The following is a 20,773-nucleotide window of genomic DNA, read 5'->3' on the forward strand; positions in this document are numbered from 1 at the left end:
ATGGGGGGACTGAAGGTTAAAACGACATTTAAGTCTATCCCAAAGGGTTAGGCTATGCTTAGTGATAGGATTGGTAACACTTCTCCATTGCGAGGGTGGAAGCCAGAGGAGGTTAGCCACAGAGATAGGATCACAGTCCATTGCTTCTATGGAGACCCACAATGGGATTTCCTTTGTTGCATGATACTTAGGGAGCTGAGCCAACTGTGCCGCGTAGAAGTATTTGGAGAACTGTGGCACCCCAAGCCCGCCTCGGATACGAGGTCGATACAGCGTCGGTCGGGGTAAGCGGGGTTTGGCGTTACCCCAAATGTATTCCAGAGCCCGTTTCTGTAAGATGCGTAAGAAGTAAGCTGGTACCCCTATGGGGAGAACCCAAAACAGGTATAAGATCTTGGGTAAGATTGACATTTTGAGGACTGCAATTCTCCCCATCCAGGAAAGAGGTAGGGAGGACCATTTGTTCATAAGCGATGTTAGCATTGATAGCATGGGAGGGTAATTTGCAGAAAAGAGCTCAACAGGGTCAGCTGTGAACTTGACGCCTAAGTAGGGGATATAGGAAGTTACCCAAGGGAACAGGAGGGAAGACTTGAGGTGGTTAAGGACATCGGTTGATAGGAATACATTGAGGGCTAGAGATTTCCGTGGGTTGACAACAAGGCCCGAGAGTGATCCAAATTTAGTTAGGGTATCAAGGAGATTAGGGGCTGACGTGAGTGGGGCAGTAAGAAAAAGCAGGACATCGTCTGCAAAAAGGCAGAGTTTATGGTGGTGACCCCCCAGTTCAATTCCACGAATATTCGGATTGGATCGTATGAGGATCGCAAGGGGCTCAATGGCCAAGGCAAATAGTAGGGGGGAAAGGGGACAACCCTGTCTTGTGCCGCGCTCTATGGGGAAAGGGTCCGACCTATAGCCTGAATAATAGACGTACGCTTTAGGGTTCTTGTAGAGGGCATTCACCCATTGCAGGAAGTGGGAGCCGAAACCCCAGCGATCGAGGATGGAGGTGCGGTATTTCCAAGACAGAGAATCGAAAGCCTTGCTAATATCTAGGGAGAGAAAGCAAGAGGGAATTCAGCGTTTCTTGGCAATGTGTGCCAGCAGGGTGGCCTGACGAATATTATCGCCAGCCTGGCGAGATGGGATGAAACCCGTCTGGTCAACATGGACCAAAGTGCCTATGACCACATTGAGGCGAGAGGACAGGACCTTGGCAAGCAGTTTAATGTCAATGTTGAGTATAGAGATGGGTCTATAATTAGACCAGGAGGTGTCATCTGAATTGGGTCTGGGAATCATGGAAATGGCAGCCATGAGCGAATCCACATGAAAGGAGTGACCGTCGAGCAGGGAATTAAGTGCCCCAACTAACGGGGGGTTAAGTACAGAAACGAAGCATTTATAATATGTAGATAAAAAGCCGTCAGGGCCTGGACGTTTACGTGGTTTCAAAGTCTTAATTGCTTGTAACAGTTCTTCAGCAGATATGGGTCTATCAAGATTCTCTCTGTGAGAGGCGGACAGTGCAGGGAGGTGGACAGAAGACAGGAGGGCGTCCAAGCGAGTGCGGTCAAATGTGGAGGGGTCCTTAAAAAGCATAGAGAGTTTATCACGAAAGGTGCGGAAAATTTTAAGGGGATTACAGGTGTATGTGTCCTTAGTCTGTTTAAGGCATATAGGTTTGGGAGTATAATCGGCTTTGCGAAGCGTCAAGGCAAGAAAGGTGACAGGTTTGTTAGCTTTCATATATAAAGTATGTTTCGACTTTCGGAGTATTTGTTCCGCCGATTCTGAAAGGAGAAGATCAAGCTCAAGTCAAGCTTTATCAAGGGCTTCTTTCCTGGAGGGTGAGGGGGTTGCTTGGAAGTCTGCGGAGGCCTTATAGAAGGCAGCTTCCAAATTTTGTAGTAAGAGGTGACGTTCCTTACGGAGGTGAGAGGTTTGGCTAATGCAAACCCCCCGTATAACTGGTTTGTGGGCTTCCCACAACATGAGTGGGGACGTGTCAGGATGGGTGTTGGTGGACAGGTAGTCAGAAATTGCGCGCTCCAATTCGAGACGGTGGGTTGGGTTAGCCAGCATACCCTCATTGATCTGCCAAGAGTGAAGGTTGGGTTTAGGTACCAAGGAAGAGAAGGAGGAGATAACAGCATCATGGTCTGACCAGGCGCAGGGGATGATAGTGGAGGTATAAAGGAGAGGAGATGTGCCAATGTGGGTCAAGATGTGGTCAATTTGCAAGAACAGCTTATGTGGATGGGAATAGTGCGTGTACTGTCGTCGGCGTGGGTTATGTTCACGCCACGTATCCTAAGGAGTGTTGAGTTACGAGTTGTTGGAAAGAAAGGCGCTGAGCGGATAGTGGAGCGGGAGATTTATCCTGCAGGGGGTAGAGTACTTGATTGGAGTCGCCACAAAGCAAGAGGGTACCCTGTTTGTGGGTGTCCGTGACAGACAATAGGTGGGAAAGGAAGGCCTGGGGTTTCTTATTAGGAGCATAGTATGAAACTATAGTGACATCCGAGTCAAGAAGCCGTGACCAAAGTGTTTGGGAGTTGAGTGAATGGAAAAGTGCGTTTCCTGAAGGCAAGCCACATGAACCGATAGCGAAGAGAATGATCGGAATGCCTTCACACGTTTGGAAGGGGAATTTAGGCCTTGCACATTAAGAGTAAGAACGTTTAAGGTGGACATAATGGAGCTCAAGGTTAGTGTGGCAGGGGTAGAAGGCAGGAACGGCGGGCAAGGGACTCTCTCCAGGTGGGGATGGAAGACAGAAGGAGCAGGAGGGCAGGAAAGGGGGAGGAAGGGAAACGGGGGTGAGAAAAAAGCTCAAGAGAAAGGAAGGGTGAAGGAAGGAAAAAAGAGAAAAGGGTCCTCTGGAAGGAAGTAAACTTCCCGCCGGGGGGGTCAACGTGTCCAAGAGATACCAGTCCAAAAAGGTCTAGTACTGAAGGACTTCAGTGACTACAGGGGTGCAGTGAGCAGTCTCTGGGGCAGGGACAGCCTAGTAATAAGCATAATGAAAGTGGATATATATCATAGGTAAAAAGGCGCTGGTAATCTTAATATATCACGTGTTATAAAAATTAATAGGTGATTTAAAGTGTAATATATGTGATTAAAAATTGCTACAAATATATATATGATCTACTATTGGTGCAATTAGCAAAGAAAAGTGCATACCAGTGCAATTTCAATTCAGAAGTGTTTGTGCTTCTCAAAGTAAATTAATCCACAAAGGTGTGGATCAGTGAACCAATAAATAGATATATAAAGAATTCCATACAAAAATCACATAAGAATATATAAAAATATAAATATATAAATGTGCTCCAAGTAGTGTTTAAAAATCCAGGCAATAGCATGCAATCAAAATTGTGCTTGGTGGATTCTTATTAATCCCTTCACAGTGCTCCAGGTGCTGGGATGTGACAACCGTCAATTAAGAAGTGCTTGTGCTTCTCAAAGTAAATTAATCCACAAAGGTGTGGATCAGTGAACCAATAAATAAATATATAAAGAATTCCATACAAAAATCACATAAGGATATATAAAAAAATCACATAAGAATATATAAAAAAGTATAAATATATAAATGTGCTCCAAGTAGTGTTTAAAAGTCCAAGCAATAGCATGCAATCAAAATTGTGCTTGGTGAATTCTTATTAATCCATTCACAGTGCTCCAGGTGCTGGGATGTGACAACCGTGGCCTCTTACCAGCTAGCAGCAGGTCACAAGGACCCCCAACGCCTGTGATCCCTTTATTGGGTGGATCAGACCTCTCCTCGATTGCTTGGATCTCTGGCTCCTATATTACTCGAGTTGGACCATGTAGTCCCCCCATACACATAAAGATATAGAAGAACAAATAGCCTCCAATAGTGAAATACTGTTTTATTCTCCAAAAAACATACACTATAAGGTGACAATTAGCCTCTTACTATTTGTTGTGCCCTCCTGGCACTGGGCAATTCGGCAGTACAAAATCGTTTTTTTGGGTCTTAGGAAGATATTCTCCGGGGATCTGCAGCACCCTGTATCTCCTTTCCCCCTTTCTTTGTATTGCAGCGGTGGATGTGTATCCCAGCCTCTGTTCCGAATGCCTCTGTGTGTTACTTCCGGGTTAGCATTGACCACAATGCATTTCGCTTAACGAGCGTCCTCAGGCAGTCTGTGCTGGCCCTGTCAGTCACATCTTAAGTATCGCTATCTCTATTATGATTGGCCGGTGTTTAATTTTGCTTTTGTAGCGCCATTCATTTATTTTTATTGACATTAAGTGCCGATCTGTATATTTAACAGGATGGTATCGATTTATTACGTGACCCTTTTATTTTATGTGTATTTGACATTTGCTGCAAATCGCCCGGGTATATTCCTATTCCCCGCATTATACAAACAGCAATTCACATCCAATAATTCTTAAAAACACATAATGTATTTCCCACAATTATAAAACTATTTATATCTAGTATTAAATCTTTATTAATAAAACATTATAAATAAAATTGAAATTAGACATTATAAAATAAAAAATAAAAAAATATATATCTTTAATTGACGCCATCTAGTGGTCATCTAATTTTTCCTACATTCTTTTTAGTGTAATTCGGGACTATAACTCCATCTAGTGGCCATATATAGGAACAATTATTTTTTATTTTATCATTCTTATGGACATAGATATTAATTTATAGGGACATATGCTTATTAAAAAGGTACAGTGTACATTATAAATTTTTTAAAATAATATTATCTATATAAAAATCCATAATTTGTAATTAAAAAAATATATATATAAAATGGATATATAAAATATAAATATGAGATATATTATCTAAAGGCAAGGGATATAATCAATTAAATTCCTAAAAATTATTTAAAAAGCAATTAAGGTCTATGTCTGCATTTAACATTTATTTGCCCCTGCTAAATCTCTAGATCATTTTGAGACTTTTATCGATCTAGAAAAGTTTACACGAAAACTTAATATTAAGAAATTTTTTGCGGAACAACACAAGAAAGGGATAGGAGGAGAGGAAGAAACAGAATACCAACATACCCAACTTCGGAACAAATCAGTTTTTAATCCTAAATCCAGTACCTACCAATATATCCAAGTGTTCAGGAATATTGTTCAAAAAGAGGTACAGATGATGAAAAGGAAGCCAACTAAAAATACAAAGGAAGTTTGGGAAGCCATCAGAAGTTTGGAAGAAAAGAAGAATATCATTATTAGAGCAGCTGATAAAGGAGGGGGTCTAGTGATTCTCAAAAAAGAAGATTATATCAAGGAACTGGATCGTATTGTAAATGATGAAGATACATATGTTAAATTACCTGGAAATCCTACAAATAAATTGAAAGCCAAAATGATACAGTGGATTAATAAAGGGATGAAAAAGGGCCTCCTGAACAAAAAAGAAGGAAAATACCTGAATATTAAAGCCCCTCGTATGCCGGTGATATATCAAATCCCCAAGATTCATAAAAATCTACAGCAGCCACCGGGAAGACCCATAATCAGTGGCATAGAATCTTTATATGCTAGGATGGGTGAATATTTGGATACATTTTTTCAGCCTATAGCTGCTATTGGAAAATCCTTTTTAAAGGATACCAAGGAAACATTAACCTCACTAGTGGACATAAATATCACCGAAAATACAATATTGGCATCGATCGATGTGGAATCATTATATACGAACATCAGACAGAAGGATGCATCAAGGGCTATCAAATGGGCCTTAGAAAAATACACCAATTTAAAGGAACCACAAAGAGATTTCCTATTGGAAGGCCTGAATATGGCTATGTCAAATCATCATTTTTGGTATAAGAATGAGTACTATAACCAAATAAAGGGTGTAGCTATGGGAGCACGTTATGCTCCCAGCGTAGCAAATATATTTTTAGCCAAATGGGAAGAGGAGGATATCTACTCAAAACTTCCACAACAACTGAAGTATTACCGCCGATATCTTGATGATATCTTGGTTGTGTGGGAAGGATCGCAAGAATCCCTGGAACATTTCTTCAAGAAAATGAATAAAAACAAATATCAGATCAAATTTACAGGTAATATGGACAAAAATACAGTGCAATTTCTCGACTTGGAGATCTTTAAGCACAACGGCACTTTAAACACCAGAACCTTCTTTAAAAAGGTGGATACTAATGGCTACATCTCTAAGAGGAGTTGCCATCACCCGGCTTGGATACAAGCGATACCAAAAGGGCAATTCACCCGAATTAGAAGGAATTGTACAGATTTAAAAGACTACAATACACAGACAGATAAATTAATAGAAAGATTCAGAGAAAAGGGATACAAAGAGAAAGACCTGAGAATCACACAAAAGAAAATATCCGAATTGAAGAGAGAAGACCTCCTAAAGAATAAGAAGAAAAAGAAGAAAGAAAACCCAAACTTTGAACTAGCTTTTATTACGGGATTCAACACCCAATACAAAGAGGTTGAAAAATGCATAAAGAAAAATTGGCACATCCTATTAAGGGATGACACTTTAAAAACACTCCTCCCAAAGAATCCAAAATTTATTTATAAAAGAGCCCCGGGACTACGGAATATCCTATCAAAAAATGTTCCAGACCCACCAAAAAAACCACAAATGTTTTTCGCAAAAAATGGCTTCTATAGGTGCAGAAGATGTAAAGCATGCAGGACAAGCAGATTTAAGAAAAGGATTGAACACAAGTTCTTCTCCGCGGACAATCGGGAATTTGAGATTAAAAAATTCATCACCTGCGACACTAGATTTGTTACATACATGTGTACTTGCCCTTGCGGATTAAAATACATCGGACGCACGACCCGCACTTTAGCAATTAGGATAGGAGAACATGTCGATAACATAAAGAAAGGCTTCAAAAAGCACAGCCTGTCCAATCACTTCAGAATTTTCCACAACCAAGATCCCTCCCTCCTTTGGTTCTGTGGAATTGACAAAATATTCAGTCATTGGAGAGGCTCAGATATGCGAAAAATGATATCGCAGAACGAAACCGCATGGATCCATAGACTAAAAACATTAAAACCCATGGGGTTAAATGCAGACATAGACCTTAATTGCTTTTTAAATAATTTTTAGGAATTTAATTGATTATATCCCTTGCCTTTAGATAATATATCTCATATTTATATTTTATATATCCATTTTATATATATATTTTTTTAATTACAAATTATGGATTTTTATATAGATAATATTATTTTAAAAAATTTATAATGTACACTGTACCTTTTTAATAAGCATATGTCCCTATAAATTAATATCTATGTCCATAAGAATGATAAAATAAAAAATAATTGTTCCTATATATGGCCACTAGATGGAGTTATAGTCCCGAATTACACTAAAAAGAATGTAGGAAAAATTAGATGACCACTAGATGGCGTCAATTAAAGATATATATTTTTTTATTTTTTATTTTATAATGTCTAATTTCAATTTTATTTATAATGTTTTATTAATAAAGATTTAATACTAGATATAAATAGTTTTATAATTGTGGGAAATACATTATGTGTTTTTAAGAATTATTGGATGTGAATTGCTGTTTGTATAATGCGGGGAATAGGAATATACCCGGGCGATTTGCAGCAAATGTCAAATACACATAAAATAAAAGGGTCACGTAATAAATCGATACCATCCTGTTAAATATACAGATCGGCACTTAATGTCAATAAAAATAAATGAATGGCGCTACAAAAGCAAAATTAAACACCGGCCAATCATAATAGAGATAGCGATACTTAAGATGTGACTGACAGGGCCAGCACAGACTGCCTGAGGACGCTCGTTAAAATGCTGTGGTCAATGCTAACCCGGAAGTAACACACAGAGGCATTCGGAACAGAGGCTGGGATACACATCCACCGCTGCAATACAAAGAAAGGGGGAAAGGAGATACAGGGTGCTGCAGATCCCCGGAGAATATCTTCCTAAGACCCAAAAAAACGATTTTGTACTGCCGAATTGCCCAGTGCCAGGAGGGCACAACAAATAGTAAGAGGCTAATTGTCACCTTATAGTGTATGTTTTTTGGAGAATAAAACAGTATTTCACTATTGGAGGCTATTTGTTCTTCTATATCTTTATGTGTATGGGGGGACTACATGGTCCAACTCGAGTAATATAGGAGCCAGAGATCCAAGCAATCGAGGAGAGGTCTGATCCACCCAATAAAGGGATCACAGGCGTTGGGGGTCCTTGTGACCTGCTGCTAGCTGGTAAGAGGCCACGGTTGTCACATCCCAGCACCTGGAGCACTGTGAATGGATTAATAAGAATTCACCAAGCACAATTTTGATTGCATGCTATTGCTTGGACTTTTAAACACTACTTGGAGCACATTTATATATTTATACTTTTTTATATATTCTTATGTGATTTTTTTATATATCCTTATGTGATTTTTGTATGGAATTCTTTATATATTTATTTATTGGTTCACTGATCCACACCTTTGTGGATTAATTTACTTTGAGAAGCACAAGCACTTCTTAATTGACGGTTGTCACATCCCAGCACCTGGAGCACTGTGAAGGGATTAATAAGAATCCACCAAGCACAATTTTGATTGCATGCTATTGCCTGGATTTTTAAACACTACTTGGAGCACATTTATATATTTATATTTTTATATATTCTTATGTGATTTTTGTATGGAATTCTTTATATATCTATTTATTGGTTCACTGATCCACACCTTTGTGGATTAATTTACTTTGAGAAGCACAAACACTTCTGAATTGAAATTGCACTGGTATGCACTTTTCTTTGCTAATTGCACCAATAGTAGATCATATATATATTTGTAGCAATTTTTAATCACATATATTACACTTTAAATCACCTATTAATTTTTATAACACGTGATATATTAAGATTACCAGCGCCTTTTTACCTATGATATATACCTATTTATTGTTTTATTACAATTAAAAGGGCAGCAGGTTCAACAATCTTTTATTTAAAGGGCCAGGCGCCTTCTCTTTTCTTTTTATAATGAAAGTGGAGGTAACGAGTCAACATATCAGGTCACAAATAGTAAAACCAATCAGGTCAATTTGGTAGACCCAACAATGAGAAAAAAAAATAAAGGGGACGTGGGGACTCCAACTGGGAAGTGTGAACCAGGATGCTCAGAACAGGCAGTATGATGGCAGAGTCAGGAGAACAGGATGGTGCCCGTTTATGGAAGTGCCCGTTTACCCTGCAAGCGTTTGCAATGGTGGAGCAACCCAGGAAGGTCACAAGGAATTGTAGTGTTGGCCAAATAGGACTATTATCAGGAAATGGACAGGATTTTAAGTGATCAGGACACCTATACACAATTGCCCAATAATCCCACGTCTCAATTTAAGGGGAAATTGGCCAAAATAATCAATAAGGGATGTAGAGATCATATTTTGGACAAAAAAGAGAAATCATTCCTGGTCCCTACAGCCCCTCGTATACAAGTGATGCATTACCTCCCGAAAATCCATAAAGATCCTATTCATCCACCTGGTCCCCCATTGTAAGCGGGATTAATTCCATCACTTCCCGCATAGGTAAATATTTTGACTTTTACCTACAGCCTTTGGTATACAAAACTCCATCTTATATCAAATATACTTGTGATGTAATTAACATCTTAAATAACATCAAGTTGGAGGGTGAACATCTTATGGCAACAGCAGATGTTACATCATTATATACCTGTATCCCACACAATCTAGGGCTTGAAGCAGTGGAACACTTCTTAAAAACCGATTTATCTCTGTCACCATTACAACGTGATTTTATTTTGGAGTTGTTATTGTTCGCTACCGGACATAACTAATTTTGGTTCAATATTTAGTTTTACCTGAAACAAAGAGGTGTGGCTATGGGGGCAAAATTTGCCCCAAGCCTGGCCGACCTATTTATGGCCAAATGGGAGGAGGATGTTGTCTTTCCACAAAATAGGCCTGAGTTGGTTTTGTGGATTCGTTATATAGACGACATCCTCCTCCTGTGGCAGGGGGATTCTGTATCTTTAGACTCCTTTATGTCCCTTTTAAATACCAATGAATGGGGCATCCACCTGTCTTATGAGTCTAGTAATAATACCATTCATTTTCTAGACCTAAACATTAGATTGGTTAACAACCAAATCGTCACGAGTACATTCTTTAAAGACACCGACCATAATTCCTACTTACCGTTAAATAGCTGCCACCATAGGGCTTGGCTGAAAAAGCCAATTTATTTGGCTCAGGCGAAATTGTACTCGTGACGATGAATTCCTCCAACAGTCAGAGGTCCTTAAAGAGAGATTTCTGACCAAAGGTTATGAACAGGGCTCTTTAGAATCTACTATTAAAGAGGTATTACGAACAGACAGATCCCAATTATTGAATGGTTCCACTGCTAAAAAAAGATGACCCAGGTTTTACAAAATGGTCCTTATTCACAGAATATTCCACCCAACATAAGGCCATTAAAAAGATTTTTCTAAAACACTAGGACATCCTTAAAAATAATCGGGTGTTAAATCCTGTACTTCCTGATAAGCCAGTTGTCACATTCAGAGGTGCCCCATCCTTCAGAAATAAGTTGGCCCCTAATGTGGTAGATGAACCAACAAGACCAAAGTTTTTTCTGGACCTTGTTGGTTACTACCCCTGTCGTAAATGCAGGGTGTGCATGTGTAATTGCAATCAGAGCAAAAGAATCCTGTCTTTTCAATCTACTGTGACCAGTTGCATATATCAAATTCAATTCTTTGCCACATGCACCACCACTCATGTTGTTTACTTACTGACCTGCCCCTGCCGTAAACAATATGTGGGCCAAACCATTAGACCCTTTTATGTTAGATTAAACGAACATATCACTAACATAATTAAAGGGAAGGACAAACATAATGTCTCTAAACATTATTTATTACATCACCAAATAAGCCCCAAAGGGACACTTTTTCAAGTTATTGATCGTTTTACTGCTCCTTGGAGAGGTGGCTCTAAGATCCGTGGGGTTTCGCAACGTGAGACCTATTGGATCTACACATTACGGTCTTACCATCCTCACGGACTTAACATAGAGTGGGACATTAACGCTTTTATTAATACATCTTAAATTGATTCTATTACTGTCCCCTCTATTTGTTTGTTCTATACACACACCATCTCCTTTTTTCTATTTTTTCTACAAGATATTTTATCCTCTTTCTCATTAATTGGCATTTTTATATTTTTCATATTGCTTTTAAAATATTTTTACTGTTTTTATATTTCATGGCATTTATATATTCTTGCCATTGCATTTTATCTTTTTTGTATATACCGTTTTAATTCATTCATGATATATTATTTATTTAGTATATTTCTGTCTATTCAAATGCTGGTATATTGTTCAATTTATATTTGCATTGCATTTGCCCTTTATATAGTATTGTTTTAATTTGTATTTGCATTGCATTTGCCCTCTATATAGTATTTTTGGCTTTGTCCCCTGATTGAATTGGTGCTCTCTCTGCGTTGTCACATCCTGTTTGCTCTGTATGGCACGGCTGCACTTCCTCATATGACACCGCTTCCTTTTTATCCCGGAAGTGATACTGTGCCTCTGGTTTATCTGAACATGAGGCTTGGAATGTGGTTACTTCCGCTGTTCCGTGAAAAAACCATACCGTGAGAAAACCATACCCTCGTCACTTCCGGTGCAGCTACGGAGGGTATGGATTTCTCACGCTACTTACACTTGCCGCCGTTACATTAAAACAGCTCCTCTGTAACATCAGTCATGTCCGCTCCTTCCCCTGTCACTTCCCTCATCTCGCCTAATAAATATAAAAGCCGATCACGGAGCCGAGATCGGTGTCATTTACATCTCATACACCCGCCGCCGCTTTTATATTTATTAGGGGAGATCAGGGAAGTGACAGCGATAGGAGAGGAGATGTTTGATGTTGCAGCCGAACTGTTTTAATGATACCGCCACAAGTATAACATTTCACACAGTGCCGTGATTATTTCCTACCCTCTGAGCATGCGCACTTGTGAACTTCTTTGCTGTTCAATTACGTCTCCGGGGGTCTGAGCATGCGCACTGCTGCGCTGCTCAGCTGTTTCACACAGGAAGTGACGAGGGTATGGTTTCTTCACGGGGTATGGTTTTTTAACGTTACACCGCATTTGATGCACTTCCTGTTTACCCCGGAAGTGATATTGCACTCCATAGCCACATTGAAAACGAGGCTTGGAGCACACGCCGACTCCATTTTGGGCTCGGTTTGTCTGCACAATAGGCATCCATAGCCACATTGAAAACGAGGCTTGGAGTGCAAGCCGACGCCATTTTGGGCTTGGTTTGTCTGCATAGTAGGCATCTTCTCATTGGGTGACTTATTACTACTTAGATTATAAATAAGTGGCTTTTGTGGTTGTTCGGCTGGCACTACCTTTTGAAAAAAAGCATTGTGTCAAGGCCATGCTACTGACAGCCTACCTTTGTATCTGTATACGCTCTTTACCACGAGATGTTTGTAAGTGCAATTTGGTGTATTTTTATTTAATAAAAATTTTACCAGTGTTACACTATTTTGTGCTCCCTTATTTTTTGGTTCATTTCTGGCCATTTGACAGAGTGAGAGCCTCTCTGGTGTGACGGTTCATATCTGCTATCACCTATTCACCTCAACATCAGGGACCTCGGTCATCCCTTCGGATTATCCATCCATTGTACAACAAGCTGATTTGACTCATATGCCATATGGCATTTTGGGTCCTATTGTTCTGGTGAGCACATTATATCTCTATATCTTGTTGGTGTTGGGATCCAGTGAGCATTTCAATTATCACCGTTGTGGACTGTTTTTTTTACTTCACATATGGGACTGTTGATTTGATGTTCACTTGTATTTATTTTATTTGTATTTACCTTTCTTGGTTTATATATATATATATATACACATTTATATTGCTAGTATTTATTAGCGCTGCACTTTTTTCCACATTCTGGAATTAGAGACACCTGTGTGTCAAACACAGGATCCTCTAAACTGGAACAAGAAGTTACATATGCGCTTCACCAAAAGGAAGTCCACCTAACCAGCCCGGAATCGGAATAAGTAACATAATAGATAAATTGATCCCAGCCATTAGGGGACATTTGGACTCTAATGTTCTTGTGTTGTAAATAACTAGTGCTACTCGTATGTGTATATAATCTTTTCAAACTGTCCAGTGTTTTGAGTTAGCTGCTGGTGTCCCATAGGAGCGCGGGGTTTGTTCTTTTTGTGTATGGGTATTGTTATACCTGAAGGGTTTTACATGTACTGTTTCTTTAAGGCTGGCTCCACCCAGGAGTAATGACAAGGGTCAAGGGGCAGAGTGGCCATCTTAGAGACATGTAAGAGATGCATTGATATACAGAGCTGTCCTGTAATGCATGCTGGAGTGTACAGTGTGTCCTGAATAAACATCCGTTGTTCCAGATCAGAGTCCTGTGTCTCTCACAACACGGAGAATATAACAGTGGCGACGAGGATGGGATTTACAAGGTTACTATCCGTGTGAGAAAAGAAAAGAAGAAAAAAAAACTATGGATTGTCAGCTGGATACAAACACCCACAGAGCCCAGCAGGAAAATGTCATTGATCGGGACATAAAGTGAAGTTGATGGAGAACAGACAACCTGGAGTTCCTGGATTGAGAGACTGGAACAATATTTTTGTGCAAATGCCATCCCAGGCGACAGGCAAGTAGCAGTATTTCTGACAGTGGTTGGTGCTAGGACATATGACATTCTTAGGGATCTCCTTTTCCCTGAAAAACCAGCAACTAAGACTTTGGCAGAGCTCCTGACACTGTTAGGGAATCACTTCCAGCCTAAACCACTAGAGATTGCAGAGAGATTCCGGTTCTATCAGCGGCAGCAACAGCCGGGTGAAGATATTAAGGCTTATGTGCTCGCCCTTCGCAGACTAGCCTCAACCTGTTCTTTTGGGGAGTATTTACCCACTGCACTGTTTGTCATGGGACTAAATAGTGAGTCTAGCCAAAAGAGACTGTTAACAGAAAAAGATCTTACCCTTACAAAGGCAATTGAGATAGCTTCAGTGATGGAAATGGCTCTAAAAGATACAGAGGCATTGAACCCCCAGGGCAGAAGGGAAGAGGTTAAAGAAGAAGTTTACAGAACAGCAGTCAAGCCAACAGCAGCAAACTATAGACCCTCACCAAGCCGGGAGTCATCTTGCTACCGTTGTGGGAATACAGACCATGATCACAAAGTCTGCTGGTTTAAGGATCAGTTCTGTCATAATTGTGGTAAGGCAGGCCATCTGAAAGGAGTCTGCCGTAGTAAGAAGGTGCGAAAAAAACAACCTCTGAACACAAGGACAAAGGCATATATGGTTACATAGTTACATAGTAGGTGAGGTTGAATAAAGACAATAGTCCATCCAGTTCAACCTGTGTAGGTGTGTGTGGCTGTAATCATCTCACATAGCCCTGAATGTTCTGATCCTTGAGATGTACGTCTAAGAGTCTTTTGAAAGCCACCATACTACCTGCAGAAACCACCTCTTGTGGTAGAGAATTCCACAATCTTGTAGCCCTAACAGTAAAGAACCCCCCATGTTGCCTGAGGTTAAAACGCTACTCCTCTAATCGCATTGTATGCCCTCGAGTCCTCATGCAATCCCTTCGACTGAACAGCTTTTTTTCTAAGCTGAGATCCCCATTGAGATATTTAAAAATTGCTATCATGTCCCCCCTCAGGCGTCTCTTCTCCAGGGAGAATAAATCAAGCGATTGCAGACGCTCTTCATAATTAAGGCCCTCCAATCCCCTAATTAGTTTAGTTGCCCTTCTCTGGACTCTCTCCAGCTCCAACACATCCCTCCTGAGGACTGGCGACCAGAACTGGACAGAGTACTCCAGATGCGGTCGGACCAGAGTTTTATAAAGTGGAAGGATTATAGACTTCTCTCTGGAATACATCCCTTTCTTTATGCATGCTAATATTCTGCTGGCATATATGGTGGGAAGATATACATCGTCATCTGAATCAGAGGATTTAGGAAGTGCTCCACAGATTAGACATACATCATATGCATTCAGCACCCTCTGCAATGACTGTAGAGGTAACCGTGGAAGGAAAGAAACTCAAGATGGATGTAGACACAGGAGCAGCAGTTTCAGTTATCACCCAGAAACAATGGAGAAAACTTCTGATCCAAACAACTGTCCGTCCAACACCAATCAAACTGCAGACATACTCAAAGCTGATACTCCACCCACTGGGTTACGTGAAAGTACAGGTATCCTACAAGGGTCAGACGAAGAGAATGCCATTATATATCCTAGAACATGGGGGACCCCCGCTCTTTGGGAGAGACTGGATTGCTCACTTTGGCATGCCAGACATCGCCATTAACCCCTGCAACACCGTGACCATCCCATCAGGGGATAAAGAGGGATGGGTGGAATCCCTGAAACAGCGACTCCCACAAGTCTTTGATAACCATTTGGGGAAAATAAAGCATGACTGTGTGAGACTCCCAGCCTAGGTTCTTCAAAGCTCGGACGGTACCTTTCGCACTCCAAGCAGGTGTGGAAGCTGAACTAAGCCGGCTGGAGGAACAAGGTGTCATCTCAAAGGTAGAGCACAGCGAGTGGGCATCACCAGTTGTACCAGTAAAGAAAGCGAATGGGGACTTACGCATTTGTGGCGATTTCCGCATGGCACTAAATTTTCAACTGGAGATAGACCAGTATCACCTACCCAGAGTAGATGACATTTTTGCCTCTCTTGCAGGAGGTCAAAAATTCACCAAGCTTGATCTCAGGCAAGCTTATTTACAGTTTGAGGTCCACTCTTCGTCCCGAAAGTTTCTAACCATCAACACTCACAAGGGACTGTATGAATACAATCAGATGGTGTTTTGTGTAGCCTCCGCCCCCGCCATTTGGCAACGCAAAATGGATAAGATTCTGGCGGACATTTCTTTCACACAGTGCCTGTTAGATGACATGCTCATCACGGGCCTGACGGACCAGGAACACAAGTGTATGGCGGAGCTTGTGTTGGCGAGACTCCAAGAGCAGGGTCTAAAAGTGAACTTGGCGAAATGCCAATTCATGGTACCTAAATTGGAGTTTTGTGGATGCAGAGGGTATACACACCACAAAAGCCAAAGTTGATGCTTTAGTAAAAGCTCCAGCCCCAACCAACTTCCAACAGCTGCGATCATACCTAGGCTTGCTGAACTATTACCACAAATTCCTGCCAGATCTAGCACACACTTTGTTTCCGTTGAACAAGCTTTTGGAGAAACACTCCAGATGGAACTTTTCGGCTGCATGCCAACATGCTTTTGAAGTTTCTAAGCGAAAGCTGTTGGCGTCACGCATGCTCGTGCACTATGACCTCCAAAGGCCTCTCACCTTGGCTTGTGATGCCTCACCCTATGGTCTAGGGGCTGTGCTATCTCACGTTTTACCAGATGGGTCAGAGAAACCTGTGGCATTTGCCTCCAGGTCCTTGACAAAAGCAGAAAGCAATTACTCTCACATTGACAAAGAGCCTCTAGCGCTCATATGGGCAATTAAGAAGTTTCATCTTTACCTGTATGGTAGGGAATTCACCATACTGACTGATCATAAACCACTCCTTCAGATCTTTAGCCCTGACAAAGGCATTTCCCAAATGACTGCGGCCCGTCTCTAACGCTATGCCCTATTCTTGGGAGCATATAGCTACAAATCCAGTATCGCAGCCATGATGCCAATGCTAATGCGGACGCCATGTCCCGTCTGACAAGGACATTAACAGACTCTTCTCCACTAGTCAAGAGTTGTCGTTACACCAGCCTGTCCTTTCTGTCTTCTGAGGAGGTAGCAGCCCATACAGCCAAGGATACCTTCCTTAAGACAATACTCTCCTGGGTACGGTACGGTTGGCCTGCAACTGTCACATAGGATTATGAACCTTACTTCCGTAGGCGTCTGGAATTAACTGTGGCTGGCAACTGTGTTTTATGGGGAGACCGAGTGATCGTTCCACAGACCCTCCGGAGACACATTCTGGACTTGCTACATACTGGTCATCCCGGGGGCACACGTATGAAACAAAAGGCCCGAGGCTATGTGTGGTGGCCGAACCTAGGCTCAGATATCATGACATATGTGAATGCGTGTGCTGGACGTGCACAAACTGCAAGAGACCCTCCTCGAGGGTGTGTCCAGCCCTGGACTTGGCCCACGGTTCCCTGGTTTCGCCTACACATGGACTTTGCAGGCCCGATCAGAGGACACACCTTTTTGATCATAATTGATGCCCATTCAAAGTGGCCTGAGGTCATTCCTGTTACCCAGCCGACGACTAAGGCGACGATTTCCATACTGTTACATCTCGCTGCTACGTTTGGATACCCCAGAGAAATTGTCACAGACAACGGTGCACAATTCACAAGCCAGGAGTTTCAGAGTTTCCTGACTGCCCACAACATCAAACACAAGTTGACCGCACCTTACCACCCGGCTACAAATGGTCAAGCAGAAAGGTTTGTACAGACCTTCAAACGCTCTTTCAAAGCTACTGTGGCTACCAGTAAACACCAGTCCCTGTCACCCCAGCAGCTGGACTCCTTCCTTTCTGCTTACAGAAACACACCACATGCAACCACTGGGAAAACTCCAGCTGAACTTCTTTTGGGTTGGCAGCCATGGACTGTTTTGGACATGCTCCGCCCTCAAACGGTCCAGGAACATGTACAGCAGTCCCAAGACAAGAGGGTCGAACACAACGAGATTCCCCGGTTTACAGCGCAGCAAAAGGTATGGGCCCGATCTTATGGCGCTTCCAACACTCGTTGGCTTCCTGCTATCATCGCAGAGACTTTGGGACTCAAAATGTATAGGGTCTGCTTGGAAGATGGTTCCATTTGCAGACGGTATGTGGACCAATTGCGTCCTCGTTCTCAGCTGCCCGAATCCCTGACATCAGCTGCACCTCCAGTGTCTCAAGGATCTGCTCCTACCGGATCAGGAGGCATTGAGACTGATGCTTGGGGGGACTCTGAACTTTTGAACTCTGTTCACCCTCTGAGCTAGGGGATCCCCTGTTGGCCCCGCCGGTGTCCATTCCGGCCAGCCCTGCTTCCTCCGGCCCCGAGGCCCTGGGTGCCCGTCCTCAACGACGCTGTCGCCCTCCTGACCGGTTTCAGCTGCAAGACCAGTTACGAGACTATCGACGGGCCCACCGAAAGTGATCTGCTGCTATTTTCTCCCCGTAGCGTCCCTGGAAGTTGTTCTCACATCCGGACGCGGAAGAAGCCATGTAAATGGAGGACTGTATTGGACTATTATTAGTTACCGTTTTGTTGTGTTTTTTTTTTTTGTTGTTTTTTTTTAGGGATGGATGGAAGGTGTTATACCTGAAGGATTTCACATGTACTGTTTCTTTAAGGCTGGCTCCACCCAGGAGTGATGACAAGGGTCAAGGGGCAAAGTGGCAGAGACATGTAAGAGATGCATTGATATACAGAGCTGTCCTGTAATGCATGCTGGAGTGTACAGTGTGTCCTGAATAAACATCCGTTGTTCCAGATCAGAGTCCTGTGTCTCTCACAACACGGAGAATATTACAGGTATTATTGCTACCTTTGGCGAAGTTTGCTTACAACAATGCCAAGCATTCGGCCACAGGCCAGTCTCTGTTTTATGTCAACTACGGTTTTCACCCTTCCTTTCTACCCTGCCTTGTTCCCGAATCCGCAGTACCAGCAGCCCGGGATATCGTGGATTTCCTTTAAACGTAACAGCAAACTGTTACGAGATGCTATGACTAAAGCTCAGACCTCCAATAAGGAGATTTTTGGTAGAAAAAGGAGAGGAGAACTAATTCTTCGACCTGGCAAACAGGTATGGCTGTCTACGGCAAATCTTCGATTGGCTTGCCCTTCAAAGAAACTGGCACCCAGATTTGTAGGTCCATTTCCGGTGAAGAGGAAATTGAATGAGGTGTCGTACAAACTTGCCCTACTTAAAATCCATCCCGTTTTCCATGTGTCTTTGTTGAAACCCGCAGTACCCGATCCATTCCTGGATAGAAGCCCGGGACCGCCTGCACCTGTGATTATCAACAGTGATGAAGAATTCGAGGTAGAGGCCATTGTAGACTGCAGAAGAAGGAGGAATCAGCTGCAATACCTGGTTAAATGGAAAGGCTACGGCCCTGAAGAGAATTCCTGGAAACCTGAGCGGAACGTTCATGCCCAAGATCTAATCCGTAACCTCTTTTGCAGCCATCCTCAGAAAAGGAATCTTTTGGGCACCCGGAGGTTGCCCATAAGGAGGGGGCAATGTCAGGGATGCACTATTACGCGCAGGCGCACTGGCGCCGCAAACGCCAATGCGCATGCGTGTACGCAGAGGCACCTTGAATAGATAGAGGCTACCATAGCATAGTTCGAGGCTACCTCCCGTCCGTGCGAACGCGCGCACAATCCCCATTGGCGCCAAATGGCCTATTTAAGGGCAGTGGTCACACTGAATCTTTGCTGTGTGATCTTCAGCTCTCCTGTCTCCTGTACCTGAATTTACCTGCTGTTCCTGATCGTCTGACCCGGCTTGCCTCTGACCTTGATTACCTGCTGCCCGCCCTGACCCCGGCTTGTCTCGACTACTCTTCTGCCTTATCCTGATCTGCTTTTCCGCTACCGGCTATTGGACCTGGACCCACTCTTGGCCTGGCTAGGAAATCCGGAGGACTGCGACCTGGTGTTAGCACGCAGCCAAATCCATCCCCACCATCAGGGGCCCTGGTGAATACCGGCTAGCACTTGGACTCTGCGTCTCTGGTGAACCTGTGTCCAGTTAACTATCCTGTCAGCATCCCCGGGATCGTACCTGGTTCCTGGCTCTTCTTCCAGTGAGAAGTCCTTCTACACGTCAAGCTTTGCCACAACACCCCTGACAATACTGATTCCATTCCATTTAATCTGATCATCCTCTAGTTGTGTTAAATTAGTGCGGGGGTGGGGGCGTGCGGCGGCATGGGAAGGGTGAACGCGGCATGGAGGAGGGGGCGACGGCGCGGAGTGCCACCTCCCTGAAATGAGTTTTTGCAGGTTGGGATGCCTCCCTAGTGGCCTGGATGCTGAAGCTACGGAGAGCTGTCTGCTGACGATCTAGTCTAGTATCACTGGAGAAAAGTGTAGCTTGGAAGTTGGAAGGAAGTAACTAGCTTTCCCTGGACATTTTGCGAGTACAGACTGCTGAGAGATCTTAGAGACTTTTTGGCTGCTGTCATCCATCTTGTGCTAGGCAGTCAGCTGTGTGTTTGCTAAAGGGGACATCAGCTGATGTTCTGAAGAGCTTAGTTTATCTAATTCCTTGTGAAGGGACTATGCTCTTATTGTTCTCAAGAAAGAATCGTGTGTGTGTGCTGTCACTGCTTCTACTACAAGCCAAGTCCATAGTTTGCTATAGGCAAGGACTTCTGCTTCAGCTTTAAAAAAAAAAGGAGTTCACTGTCTTCAACCTGAACACAGTTTTTGTTTTTGGAGTATCCTACTCAATTCCTTCAACCGTATCCAAGTTCTGCAAAAACACCCCTAGACCGGTTATTGAGGAACAGTGTAACTGAGATTGTGTGCCTGGCTGTGGGGTAATCCACTGGGGAATAACCTGGGCAAGTTTCCAGCAGCTCCTATGGGAGTAAGCACTACACATATACGTATTACTTAGGCCTAGTTTA

General features: G+C 42.6%; 1 protein-coding gene across 1 annotated transcript in view; it reads right to left on the minus strand.

The window, feature by feature from the left end:
* Positions 1-1,080: 1,080 nt before the first annotated feature.
* Positions 1,081-20,773, minus strand: part of KCNC4 (potassium voltage-gated channel subfamily C member 4) — a gene marked incomplete at both ends in the record, with an annotated part of 362,283 nt that continues 342,590 nt past the window's right edge. The window contains one exon of the mRNA XM_082246385.1: positions 1,081-1,796. Coding sequence (XP_082102511.1) covers positions 1,081-1,796 — 716 coding nt within the window. The remainder of the gene's footprint in view (positions 1,797-20,773) is intronic.

The sequence above is a fragment of the Pelophylax lessonae genome (assembly GCF_965119305.1).
Source record: "Pelophylax lessonae genome assembly, chromosome: 2".
NCBI classification, from domain to species: Eukaryota; Metazoa; Chordata; class Amphibia; order Anura; family Ranidae; genus Pelophylax; species Pelophylax lessonae.